General features: G+C 45.1%; 1 protein-coding gene across 1 annotated transcript; it reads left to right on the plus strand.

Annotated features, from left to right (window-relative positions):
- Window positions 1-3,995: 3,995 nt before the first annotated feature.
- Window positions 3,996-9,525, plus strand: LOC146045828 (interferon-induced transmembrane protein 5-like). The gene is made up of 2 exons (XM_083164913.1): window positions 3,996-4,551; window positions 8,571-9,525. The coding sequence occupies exons 1-2, from the start codon at window positions 4,366-4,368 to the stop codon at window positions 8,793-8,795; spliced, it is 411 nt and encodes a 136-aa protein (XP_083021039.1). The 5' UTR covers window positions 3,996-4,365; the 3' UTR covers window positions 8,796-9,525.
- The last annotated feature ends 4,919 nt before the right edge of the window (window positions 9,526-14,444 follow it).

A 14,444-nucleotide genomic window follows, 5' to 3' on the forward strand; every position in this document is an offset into this window, starting at 1 on the left:
CAATGTGCACTTACCTTTTCAAATATACCAAGCCAATTTCCATCATCTGTTGGCCATTATTATGCCTATGACTGTGGTACCTTTTTCTTGTTTCTAATTTACAGTTTTATTATTGTGTGTATGTTTATTTATGCAATTTATTTAGTAAAAAGCTCTTTTTAAATCATTGTTTGTACTTTCTTTGAAAAAAAGCACTGCTTCTTTTGTTTCTGCTGTATCATCTTGCGGGAACACAAGGGCAGTCACATTAGTGTCCATTTCAGACACTCCTGCCACCTCCTCGTATGCAATACAACCCCAAGGCCATTTCTGCAATTATGTATTCAAAACCTATAAATCTTTCTGTTAAATTATATAATAATAACAGAGGCGAGGACCAGTATTTGGACTGCTTCAGAAGTTTGTACTGACCACCCAACTACTCATCCATAGAAGATGATTGGCCCGGGCCCTTCCTTCTATCGGAGGCCAGGCCTGGGCAGTTGCACCCACAGCACCCCCCTGATGGTGGCCCTGCATAACTACCATAGAAAGCGAAACTCAGGTTTATCTGTTTTTTTTTCTATTTCGCATGTTCATCATGTGTTTGGTGACACATTTTTCATAATCACTATTATTGCAGCTTAGGGCGCGGTGATTTCTGTCAAGTTTTGCCGTTGTTTTATCTTAACTGTCACTCATGGCCTAAGGTTCCAATACACTAATGCGGTTTGCCCATTTTTCATCCGAGTCCGACAGATTGGGCCAAGAAATCAAGTGAAAAAAATGGGCAAATTGGAGGTGTTTTACATCGGATATGATCCAATGTGTGGTCCCATGCATTGGACCTGCTGCAAGTTTGACCTCACGACCCTGACCACCTCCCGGCTGCAGGGAATGAGGTCGCATGCGATATATCACATGCAAAAACATGCGATCCTGCTGCCTGGGAAGGTCCCAGGCAGCTCAAGGGGGATTAGCTAGCCATACACTACAGTGAGATTTCATAGTGTATGGCCACCTTTAAACATACCCTTCTAGCCATACACATGGTGCTTGAGAGATATGTGCATGCATTGGTGTAAATTTACTAAGATGGGATTTCTATTGAAGATGTGATATTGCCCACAGCATCCAGATTCTATTATTTTCTAGAATGCATTTAATGAATAAGTAAAGTCTGTATTGTTGGTGGTGTGAATAGAAATAAATCTTACAATGCGTTTATTTGAAGGGTGCAGTATTTCATTTTGTCTGGCAAGCATTTGTTTTTCATTGATTGAAGTCTTCTTTTATTGGCCGGCGATTTGCGTTTTTTTGCGTTAATTAGACAGCAAAATGGCGATATCGCATTTTTCCTTCAAATCGGCAATTTAATGGGAAGCCCTAAGGGACTGAAATCGCATATTATGTGCGTTAAGGCATGCGGACCAAAAGTGCGAGATTAATTCGCATTTTTATCGCATCCAGATGTTTTCGTACAGAAAACTATACAACTCGCTTATTTAATGCTATGCACATTTGCACATCGCAATTTTTAGGTGTCTAATTATCGCACTTATTTCAGACCAGGGTCTGTTTGGCGAATGAGCCAGAACCCTGCACAGATCGCAATGTTCTGTGCAGGGTTCTGGTGTTAAAATTAAAAAACGGATAAAGTAAAAAAAAAAACGAGCGCGGGGTCCCCCGCCCGAGCATAACCAGCCCCGGACTCTTTGAGCCGGTGCTGGTGACATAAAATCAGGGTCCCCGACAAATAGGGGTCCCCTTGATTTCATGAAACCAGCACCAGGCTCAAGGTCCGGCGCTGGTTCCCAAAATACAGGGGACAAAATGACTAGGGGTCTCCCGTATTTTAAGAACCAGCACCGAACCCAACCAGCCAGCAGGGTAATGCCACAGCCGGGGGACACTTATTATATAAGGTCCCGCGGCCAAAGCATTAACCCCCTGGCTGGTCAGCATGGGCAGGGGTCCTGGGGAAGTGGGGACCCCCCCAATGAAGGGGTCCCCCCCCTCCAGGACTTACCAGCCCATGCTGATAGTCAGGGGCTGTCCCCGATGCCCCTGGGCGGTGGGCATCGGGCTGATGAATTGTGTAAAAAAAAGAAGTAAAACTATTGTTTTCTACTGGCGAACTATGAGTCCCAGCAAGCCTACCCCGCATGCTGGGACTTGGAGAACCACAAGTCCCAGCATGCGGGGCATTTAAGGGCCCGCTGGCACTTGTAGTTCTGCAGTACAAAAAATAGTTAAATAAAACACACTGACACCCTGAAAAATAAAAGTTTAATACACACAGAACACACACACACTGATACTTACCTACCTTGAGCCCGTAGGTCGGTCCCTGGATCCTGGGTCCGGGCTCCGGGGCTCCAGGGCAGAAGAGTCCGGTTCCGGGGCCTTGGTCCTGGTTCCGGGGCTGGTCCTGGGGTTCCGGGGCTCCTGTCCTGAAGAATCCGGGGTCCGGGATCCGAGGTAGTCCCCAGGGGTACCTAAGGAAGGAAATCCTACTCACCTGGTCCCCGGCGACGACCTCTGCATCCTCTCCGGCTGAAGCGCTGCTCCCATCTGGTATCCGGCTCACAGGACTTCACCGGCGCAGAGATGTTTCTTCCTCGGCGTCTCTGGACAGAATGATTTCTGGCCAATCAGGAGCCGAGAAAGTCGGCTCCTGATTGGCCAGAAATCATTCTGAATACAGACGCCGAGGAAGAAACATCTCTGCGCATCTAGAGCAGAGATGTTCCTTCCTCGGCGTCTCCAGTCAAAATGATTTCTGGCCAATCAGGAGCCGACTTTCTCGGCTCCTGATTGGACAGAAATCATTCTGTCCAGAGACGCCGAGGAAGAAACATCTCTGCGCCGGTGAAGTCCTGTGAGCCGGGTACCAGATGGGAGCAGCGCTTCAGCCGGAGAGGATGCCGAGGTCGTCGCCGAGGACCAGGTGAGTAGGATTTCCTTCCTAAGGTACCCCTGGGGACTACCTCGGATCCCGGACCCCGGATTCTTCAGGACAGGAGCCCCGGAACCAGGACCAAGGCCCCGGAACCGGACTCTTCTGCCCTGGAGCCCGGACCCAGGGACCGACCTACGGGCTCAAGGTAGGTAAGTATCAGTGTGTGTGTGTTCTGTGTGTATTAAACTTTTATTTTTCAGGGTCAGTGTGTTTTATTTAACTATTTTTTGTACTGCAGAACTACAAGTGCCAGCGGGCCCTTTAATGCCCCGCATGCTGGGACTTGTGGTTCTCCAAGTCCCAGCATGCGGGGTAGGCTTGCTGGGACTCATAGTTCGCTAGTAGAAAACAATAGTTTTACTTCTTTTTTTTACACAATTCATCAGCCCGATGCCCACCGCCCAGGGGCATCGGGGACAGCCCCGGACTATCAGCATGGGCTGGTAAGTCCTGGAGGGGGGGGACCCCTTCATTGGGGGGGTCCCCACTTCCCCAGGACCCCTGCCCATGCTGACCAGCCAGGGGGTTAATGCTTTGGCCGCGGGACCTTATATAATAAGTGTCCCCCGGCTGTGGCATTACTCTGCTGGCTGGTTGGGTCCGGTGCTGGTTCTTAAAATACGGGGGACCCCTAGTCATTTTGTCCCCCGTATTTTCAGGACTAAAGACAGTGCACCAATTCGCCGCAAATCGCACCAATTCGCCGCAAATCGCACCACTTCGCACTTTTCAGGCTCCAATGCGCATCACATTAAAAATGTGAATTTTGACTGAAAAGTGCGATTTGAAAGTGCGATTTGCGGCTATGTGGTGCGATAAAAAAACATGCGCATTTATCTCAATCCATAGAATGTCACCCACAGTGTCTACTGTGTTTATTCCAGCAGAACATGAAGTACACAGGGTGATTAAACATAAGATTGGGTGAAATCTGGCTTAGGAGGGCTCAGCAAACACAGAGCCCAGGAGGTGACCACAATAAGTGTGCGGTGAACGGGACCCTGTAATATAAGCAGGGAGGGGACAGGCAGAGGCTGTGCAAGGTCCTTTATAAAGAGGGAACATAATATGACGGTCTCTTCTCCAGCATCACTTAGACATCGCTCCTTTCCCCTCTGCCCCTGTGCTCCTAATACTTCTTATATAATCCACATCTGGCAATCTGATATCTACCTGCACTTACTGGCAGCTAACCTACCTGCTCAGCCTTCCATGTTACTATCTGTGTAACCCCTACCATATATATCGCTGCACCTGTCTATTACCCCTGCACTGACCTGTGTCTGACACTTATCTCTTACTTTCTGTTGTTCCCTTTCTCTCATCCCTTATTTGTCATCTGAGTAGTTTCCCATCACATAGTCACTGAGCATTCTCATCGCAGTCTGTCGTCCTGACACTGCTTTTTAGATACGCATTAAAACATGGACACCTCCTATCCGCGTGAAGATATCTTTATGACGCAACCTACTAAGCCCGATAAATCTCGCACGGTCATCAATATGGGGTCACCCGCAGCTCCCAGGGATCATCTCCTATGGTCCCTGTGTAACACTCTGTACCTGAACTTCTTCTGCTTTGGATTCATGGCTCTGGTCTACTCTATTAAGGTGAGAGAGAAGGGGGAATGTTTGTTATGGTTTATAAACGATGGGAGATCTGCACAAATTTGGAATTCATTACTGACCAGTATTATCTCTTACTGACATATATTTACTGACAGACGTGCAATATTTCACCATTCATGTACATACTTAGATGGTCAGATATGAAGGGGGAAATTTACTAGAGGAAATTTGTAAAAAAAATAGGTGTATTTGTATCTAAAATTACATTTATTTTTGACATTTACTATCCCGAAAATACGGAAATTCGTATTCGTATTCATGTGCTATCAATACGAATACGAATTGCCGTATTTTCGGGATAGTAAATGTAAAAAATAAGTGTATTTCTGTGTACAAATACACCTACAGTATTTTTTACAAATTTCCCCAAAAGCTCTACCTTACCTGGTCATAGGAATATTATTAGATCATCATATAACATTGTAAATACTGTATTATTTATTTATTACCAGGTATATATATATATATATATATATATATATATATATATATATATAGCGCACACAGAGAATATTTGAACATTCACATCAGTCCCTGCCCCAGTGGAGATTACAATCTATATACCCTACCACATGTACACGCACACAGACATTCTAGAGTTAATTTTTGCTGGTAGCTAATCAACCTACCAGTATATTTTTGGATTATGGGAGGAAACCAGAGGAAACCGACGCTAGCACAAGGATAATGTACAAACTCTGCACAGTTAGAGCCATGTTGGGAATCGAACCCATGACCTCAGCGCTGTGAGGCAGTAATGCTAACCACTACACCATCCGTACTGTATGTTGTAGGACAGGATAGAGCAATGTTTTTAGCTTAGTTTGTAGTTTGCAGACTCCTTGGCATGTGTGACCAGCTTTAGTGGTTTCAGCAGCTACAATGTGTTTTGCAGGGGAGGAGTGCAGCTGCGGCACACCTGTAATTGCTTAAAGTACATTCCTGTTTTCAGTGGTTCCAATGGACTTGTGTCCCCTTTACTCTCTCTTATGCTGCTTTCAGACCGCAAAACTGGCTTTGACCCTGTATTTGGAAACGTTTCCAAAAACGGGTCTGCCAGGTAAAACTCCTTTCACACCGCATCTCTTAAACGGTATATTACCGTTTAAGTGCGTTTTTTTTGCACTGGCAGACCCGTTTTTGGAAACCTTCCAAATACAGGGTCAAAGCCAGTCTTCAGCGACCCCCCCCCCCCAATCCCGTTAACCCCTCCGCACCCCCAACCCCGTTAACACCCCCCCGCATTGTGTTTAAGAACACCCCCCCCCCCCCTGAAGCCGGTACCTCCTCACATTGCAGTTGATCGGCAGCCGCAGTACTGTACCACGGCTGGCTTCGCGTATGAAACAAATAGGGAACTTTCTGAAAATGGCTGCCCCATAGGAAACCCCATTTAAAAAAACTGTCTTTTGTACGGGGGCAGCCATTTTCCGAAAGTCACTTTTCTTATAAGAAAAGTGACTTTCGGAAAATGGCTGCCCCCATACAAAAGACAGTTTTTTTAAATGAGGTTTCCTATGGGGCAGCCATTTTCAGAAAGTTCCTTATTTTTTTCATACGCGAAGCCAGCCGTGGTACAGTACTGCGGCTGCCGATCAACTGCAATGTGAGGAGGTACCGGCTTCAGGGGGGGGGGGGGTGTGTTCTTAAACACAATGCGGGGGGGTGTTAACGGGGGTGGGGGTGCGGAGGGGTTAACGGGTTTGTATGTGTTAACCCGCGTGCGGGGGGGGGGGGGGGCGGCGGCGGCCTCCTGCGCAATGAATATTTAATGAGCGCATTAAATATTCACTGCACTGAATTTAGGACCCAGCTTATTGGCTGGGTCCTAAATACCGTTTCAGAGCCGATTTTGAGCCTAAAATACCGGTTCTGAAACGGGTAGGACCCTGCATTTTAACCGGTTAGAAAAAACGGTATTTTCTAACCGGTTAAGTGGTCCTGCACCTTTCAGACCGCACAGATTACCGTTTTAAAACGGTAAAAAAACGGCAATATACCGTTTACAAAGTGCGGTCTGAAAGGGGCATCAGGGGTACATTTACTAAGGTGGGAGTTCTATTGAATATGGGATGTTGCTCATTGAAACCAATCAGATTATACTTCTAATTTATTTAGCATCTTCTAGAACAGTGGTGTCAATCTCATGGCCCTCAAGCTGTTGTGGAACTACATGTCCCAGCATGCTTTTCCACAGTTTTAGCAATTCATTATAGAAAATCTGTGACAGGGCATGCTGGGACGTGTAGTTCCACAACAGCTGGAGGGCCATGAGTTTGACACCACTGTTCTAGAAGAACCTTCAGTAGAACTCCCATCTTAGTAAATGTACCCCTTATAGTCTCTCCCTTGGACTATGGGTATCTATCTACTGTACTTTAATGTTCTCTTCTGCCTGACAATATCTTCATAGAAAATTTCAAGATTGTCCTTAGCACCCCAGGAAGAGTTGCCAGATTCCCCTCGTCCCACTTGCTAGAGAAATGGGCAGGATGTGGGAGAACACGCTGTCTCTGTTCTGAGAGGCCTGGGCTAAATGATGGAAATTTGTGTAACTTATCCCGGTCCCTTCCTCTCGGACCCATGAATCGCATCATTTTGCAGTTAAGGGAGCGGGATGATGTGACAGTCATGCCCCACCACCCACTGTTACCTACAGAGTCTCCTCTCTCAGCTCCTCCTTGAGAGGATTAAAAAAAAAAAGTAGGCAATAATTATAGCATGTCTGTGCCATGGTCAGGGGCATAAATAGATAATTGTAGGCCCCACAGTAAAAGTTTGCAAGGGCCCCTATATAGAAACCAATGGTGATAATTGTAGATGTGCCCCACTCAGCTCTGGTCCATAAAGCAGCTGCACCCCCTGCAGGCATGGTATCTACAGCTAAAAATGAGGCTATGTGCTGTTACAGTCAATGGGCCTTATTTTGGTTCATTCTTTCTGACAAAATCCTTCTTAGATGGACAAAACCATGTGCACTGCAGGGGGGGCAGATGTAACATGTGCAGACAGAATTAGATTTGGGTGAGTTATTTTGTTTCTGTGCAGGGAAAATACTGGCTGCTTTATTTTTACAGTGCAATATAGATCTCACTTTGAAGTAAAACCCCACCCAAATCTAATTCTCTCTGCACAAGTAACACCTGCCCCACCTGCAGTGCACATGGTTTTGCCCATCTAAGAAGGATTTTGTCAGAAAGAATGAACCAAAATAAGGCCCAATATTACCCCAAATAAGGAAAAGAAAGGGTGATTTTTTACCATATGCATTGCAACACTACCAACCAGTGGTGGATCCAGGGGGGAACTGCAGCACATTGGGGGAGAAACACCCACTGTCACCAAATGCCATTACAACTGACTCTCTGGCAGTTGGTGTGGCTCCCCTATTTGAATTTCCAACTATGCTGCAGCCCACCCTCTGATGCTGCCACTGCTACCAACAGCACACAGTATGTCCGGGAATGTATTCTTGTAATAGTACTGAAGTTCCACTGACAGTATAACACCCTTTAATTAAAGTTGTGGTTTATCCTGTGCTTTGTGGGAATATACCATTGGAAGCTAGCAATCTCCTACACTCAGCTGTGTAGTATTACATTGTACTTTGACTCTTCATCTAGCAGAGCACAGCTGCATCCCCTGTTGTTATAGCTGTCACTCAGAGCAGAACATCAGGTCTTCTATTGGGCCCCCAGAGGACAGCATGCATAATGACTATATAGAATAGAGATTATAGGCATCTCTTCTGCAGCAACACAGCTTCATATATAGGAAATGTTTAAATTTGCCTAATAATTATATGTATAATATTTCATAATTTGGTGTAAATGTTTTGCGCTTTGGAAGTATTGTACTATAAAATCACTGTGATTCTAGTATATAATGTAAAAGGAAACCGTGTATTTTCACCTCTGGCTACACGGTGTCAGATCTAAATTTGACCGAGTGAGTCCAACGATTAGAAGTTGATGTCCTATTTGTGTTCCGTCTTCTCCTAGGCACGAGATCAGAAGGTCCTGGGGGATGAGCAGGCCGCACTGCGTTTTGGTCGGAAGGCACGGTGCTACAACATCCTGGCCACAGTTTGGAATGTTACTTTGCCCGCCATGGTGCTGGCCCTGGTGATCACGGGCATTGTGCACCTGTCACAGGTGGTGAACACTTCACTTGACTTCTTCAGTCTCCGAAGCTACATAGGTAGTACCGATGAGGACCATAACTAAACTGGAGGCATTTTGTGGTGACACTAAGATAATAGCAACAGTGCTTGACCAAATAATGTAATGAAATGGACAAATCAGCCAATTATTTCACAGCATTGCTGGACAAAACAGCCACCGCTAACAGTCTGAGCAAACGACGGAGTCTAACCGAAGCAATAAAGAACGTCTGAAATGCTGCAAATGAAGGACTCAGTTACCGCAGTTACTTCTGATAACATCACTGACAAGATGAATAAATGCGATACTCTGTTTATATGGAGAGCATGACACGGACAATCACCAAGACTGAATTCCACCTACTTACAGATTATGTGACCCAGTTTGGGGATCATCAGTGTAAGACAGACATTGTCTACTCAGAAAAAGTCATAAAACCTGTCAACAGAAAAAATGATCAATATATGAAAATACAGAAAAGGGCGCATAAGGAATTGTTTATGTTAATAACACATATCAATATAATATAGTCTATGAGTGATGTATACTCATGATGACATCACAAAGAATACTGAAACATCAGTCACAACTTTCACTTTCATCTATCTCACCACGTTTACAGTAGTTCAGTTGCATATACATGAATTAAAGCACAGAAAGAGGCGAGGGAAACATATACATGACAGTAACTAAAGAGAACAGTATGAAGCACACTCCTCAGGAGAAACTTCTCACATAAGAAGATATAACATAAATAACTGCTTACATAGTAATCTATTTGGTTCACACTATATCTGGTTTTCTAATAAAGCAAATATTTTGTATTTCACCATATCCAGTCTTTGGGGTATTATTTTGCATTATACTTATGGGGCATACACATTGGGGGGGGGGGGGGGGGGGGGGTATTACACTGTCAAAACACAGAGTAAAGGCAGTATAAAGTTGGTCAATAGGTAACTGCAAGGTGGGGGATTAATATGTATATATATATATATATATATATATATATATATATATATACACACCACATGAAAAGCCTGTGTTTGCACCTCTGTACAGTACTCTGTAGGAGACCTCACAGGCTCAGCACTGCCTCTGATTAAAAACCCTCCCATGATGAGGACGCTGCTGTCTTCCATGGGCCTGAGAAGCATGTGATGAGCTCCATCAATCAAAGCTCAGCACAAGCCTCTGACCTCTTGTGCATAGTCTCATGGGTCAACTCCCAGTAATACACTGCACACTTGTGCAGTCAGTGTGCCTTGGCCCCTGATGCTCAGCACCATTAAATGTTGGCACATTGGCAGATAGGTGAAGCTGCAGCCCTACCCCACTCCCATGCACAAAACCTTTAGCTAAAATATATATATATATATATATATATATTTAAAAAAAAAAAAAAACATGCTGGCCACAGGGGGCCCCCTTAATCCAGCCCTGACGGGAGCTATTAACTGCCTGTTCCTAATTCCCTGGTACTGTACAAGGTTTTTAAAGATTTGTCTTTGGACATCCCCCACACCCCAAGAGATTACCCTAATTTTCAGTACCAACCAAAAGCAAGGCAATATTTCTCACATTCTGCATATCAGACACAATTCCATCTAGTTATTGTCTATCAACTACACTTACTATACAGAACTGTTTAAAGTTGCCACTTTATTAGTTTCAGCCATTATATTTATATATATATATATATATATATATATATATATATATATATATATATATATATATATATATATATATATATGGGGAAGTTATGTTTAACAAGGCATATTTTGTCTTTAATATCATTGCTCCTTTAAATCCAGAAGATATACCACTGAATACTAGGTGGCATAGTAAATACAGTCCTAGGTATTACACATTTAGGCTGGTATTGATTGCAGGTAATTATGTCATTGTAGGGTTATTTAATTAGCCCTAGTAAACCAGTACAAGTCGCGACTTCTCAGGATTTTGTTTTAACTGCCTTAGGCAGGCAAAATGAAATACCCAAAACCAGCCCTGTTTTCAACTGAAAAGGATCTGTTTCTAGCGAAAACACACCGGTATCACTGAAAAATATAGGAACAACATTGGGAAAAAATCTGAAAAAAAAAAAATCAGTTTTTCACAGTATGGCAGATGCTGCATACTGAACATAACTAATAGAGGGTACACACGGTGACATATGCACTATTTTTATAGAAGCAAAATCGAATAGAAAATCGAATGGGCAGCGAATGGTTTTTCTACATTCGATGCAGATTCCAACCCAATGCGTACTCCCGTGTAGTGTAAATCAAATATAAAAATAGTCCTGTCAGGCAAGAGTATATAGTACAGATCTTTATTATACAGTCAAATCAAATGCATTTTGCGTACCATTCTATTCGATCCCAATGGAATTGGAATTGAATCGCAAGCAAAATCACACCGTGTGTACCCACTATAAGGCTCCTGCGCCCTGTGACAGAATATAACATGGAGATCCACCACAGTTCCCCATTACTTATAACACCTCCCCAACATCCCCCTCCCTATGCACGAATATGGGTCATTGGGTTGACCCAATTTAGGTCGAAATACATTGGGTCGACCACTGAAGGTCGACACCTGAAATAGGTCAACATGGCTAAGCTCAACAGGGTTGGAAGGTCGGCACAAGCATTAGGTTGACAATGGCAAGGTTGAAAGTCAAAAAGGTTGACATGATTTTTTCACGTTTCCTTCCTTCTTGTCTGTCTCTATTATCTTTGTCTCCATCGTGCTTCACCATAATGTTGTCTCCGTAGTGTTTGCAATGATGTGCGGTGAGGTCAACGGCTGGGGAGCCAGCAGGGGAAATTTACTAAGCAAAATACGCCTATTGTAGGCATATTCCTATTTTGTACTTTCTGCATTTACTATGATGAAAAAACACCTATTCTTATTCATGGCACATTCCTATTCGTATTTATGAACATGAATGCATACTCCATCTAAAGAATACGACTAGGTATCACCATTCATTCCAATGGTGATTCCTAATTTACTAAGCAATATACGGCCGCTAATTAGCGGGATACGGCCACTAAATGCCAGTAAAATACGCCTGGAAAATACACTTACATCTGACTGATCCGTGCAGGCTTCTGCCAAATACACCTAGAAAATTCAGTGAAAAAAAAAGTGAAAAATAAATAATAATAAAAAACATTGTGGGGTCACCCCACGGTCATAACAAGCCCCAGGCTCAAAGAGCCGGTCCTGTTTTAAAAAAAATCAGGGAACAAAACATGTAGGGGACCCCTGGATTTTTTTAAACCAGCACCAGGCTCAAGGGCCTGTATGGTTCCCAAAATACGGGGGACAAAATGATTAGGGGCCCCCCATATTTTGAAAACCAGCACCAGGCCCAACCAGCCAGTAGGGTAATGCCACAACAGGGGGAGACTTTTTATACAAGTCCCCCCGGCCAAAGTATTTACCCCCCGACCAGTCAGCCTGGGCAGGTAAATTCTGTAGGGGGAGACCCCACTTCCCCAGGATCCCTGCCCAGGCTGACCGGTCGGGGGGGTAAATACTTTGGCCGGGGGACTTGTATAAAAAGTCTCCCCCTGTTGTAGCTGAAGCTTGGGGCTGTCCCCGGTGCCCCTGGGTGGTGGGCACGGGCTGATTGTGGTGTAAAAAATAGAATAAACTTTTGTGTATTGCTGTGGAACTATGAGTCCCAGGAGAGAACCACAAGCCCCATAATGCAGTGGATTAAAGGGTCTGCTGGAACTTGTAGTTCCCCAACAGTACAAACAGTGAAATAAACACACACACTGACACAATGAAAGTAAAACTTTATTACATATAGAGCCCATACACACTTGTCCACCGGTCCTGTAGTAATCCATATAGGTACCTGTGGAAAGAAACAATACTTCCCAGGGTCCTCTGGTGTAGATCACGTCCTCTTCATGTAGGCATAACGGAGAATTGGCAAAACAAAAAATGACAGGTCACAATCCCTTTACGAACTGAGTAGAGCCGCAGAAAGTTTTTTTTACTTTCTGTGACTCCACCCCCCAAATAGCGCTATTGGCCGCCCAGCTATCCTCATCAGGATTGATGACAGTCTCTCAAACTCTGTTTGGGAGGTCATCAATGAGGGTGAATCCTGGATCTACCATACTACTGTATTGAGGCCGAAATCAAACAACAGGCAGTCCAGGGGACCCCAGTTAGAGGTGCACTGCCACATAAGTTCCAAAGTGAGTGCAGCCTTGCCAAGCAGATAGTGGCTGTTTCTATAGCCAAGACAGGAAATGTAGCCCTGGGGGGCTCCTCTCCAGCGTGTTTCCCCAGCGTTTGATGTAATGACGTCACACACATAACGGAGAAGCTGAAGCATGGTAGAGGAAGAGAGACCAGCAGACACTGCTGCTTTCCTTGGCTCCGACGCATCCCAGTCCGCCCTAGCATGCCCATCCTGTACACAGTAGCCAATAGCCGGCTCTGTGTACAGTCAATTGAATCAGTGGGGGGATTTGTCGTCTCTGCCATGGCCGCACCTGCGCTGCGGCTAACTCCTCTCCAGTGCTCAGCTAGTGGACAGCGGCAGGCAGCAGCATGTCAGTGCGTCGAGCAGGTGCCGGCGCCCACACAGACCCCGCTGCCGCTTGCTCCCCCAAGCAGCAGCTGGGGCTGCCTTACAGTAGTTATGCCACTGTAGCTACCTTACCACTTGTGCAGTAGATCACCATCACTGGGCACAACGCACCTGAGCACAAGAACTAGAAAGTGGTGGATTTTCTGGCCCATGAATACATCCAGGAGCCTGGTCATCTGCAGTACAATCCAAAGCTGTCTCCCAGAAACTTCTTTGTGTCCCCACAAATCAAGCACAAGATGTGTGGGATTTGTTTTGTGTCACCAGAAGCTGCAGTGGAACCTTCATCCAGCATGAAGAAGACATACGGACTGGTCCACCCCCTTTACTCATTGGAAATCAAACCACATGTCCTTTGAAAATTAAATCACCAATCAGACCCCATAACTCCCAACATGTAGCCAAATATGGACAAATGCTTGCAATGAAGGCACACCCAAAATAAGTTGGCATACCTCTTGATTAGGCGGTGTGGCCTATGACAGTGGCACTTCCCACAATGTCACGCCCCCTTTCCCCCCCGGTGTGGGGGCATGGCCAGCTTTCTGTGAGCTGGTAGCCATGCCCCCTCTCCCTCTGTCTTCCTGCATAGATGCGATCCGCATGTGCTCAGTGTCTATTCACCGCTGCTCTACTAAGCAGAGCAGCGAGTGACAGTCGACTCCCAAATGCCCACACGGCCTAGGACACTGCTGCCCATGGGTGGGATGTTAGACAGTCACAAAAAATTGTGAGTATCCTGTGAATATGAGGACAGTTGGGAGGTATGAGACTCTACCGCCAGTGGTGGCTTAAGAGATAATATTCACATAGGGGACCAACAACACAGCCAGCGATCTTTTACAGTAGCAGTTGGTGTGGCCCTCCTATCTGAGTTTTGGAATTCACTGCAGCTCCACCTCTGGGGCCACAACTGTCCCAGACTAGATCTGCCTTCCACATTACAAAGCAGAGCCCATTTCTTGTTATAAATAAGACCTCAGATCTATGGGTCAATCTGATTCAATCACTGTCTCCTGAGTTCTGTGGCCGCTCATTTTCTTTTAGCAGTGACACACAGTTTTCAGCACTCTAATGGGTGGATA

This window comes from Crinia signifera, chromosome 11 (assembly GCF_055691185.1).
Source record: "Crinia signifera chromosome 11, ASM5569118v1, whole genome shotgun sequence".
In the NCBI taxonomy this organism is placed as follows: Eukaryota; Metazoa; Chordata; class Amphibia; order Anura; family Myobatrachidae; genus Crinia; species Crinia signifera.

Coding starts and splice junctions, on each gene's coding strand:
- LOC146045828 (XM_083164913.1), top strand. CDS start 4,366: ATGGACACCTCCTATCCGCGTGAAGATATCTTTATGACGCAACCTACT. Junction 4,552..8,570: donor CTCTGGTCTACTCTATTAAG/GTGAGAGAGAAG, acceptor GTCTTCTCCTAG/GCACGAGATCAGAAGGTCCT.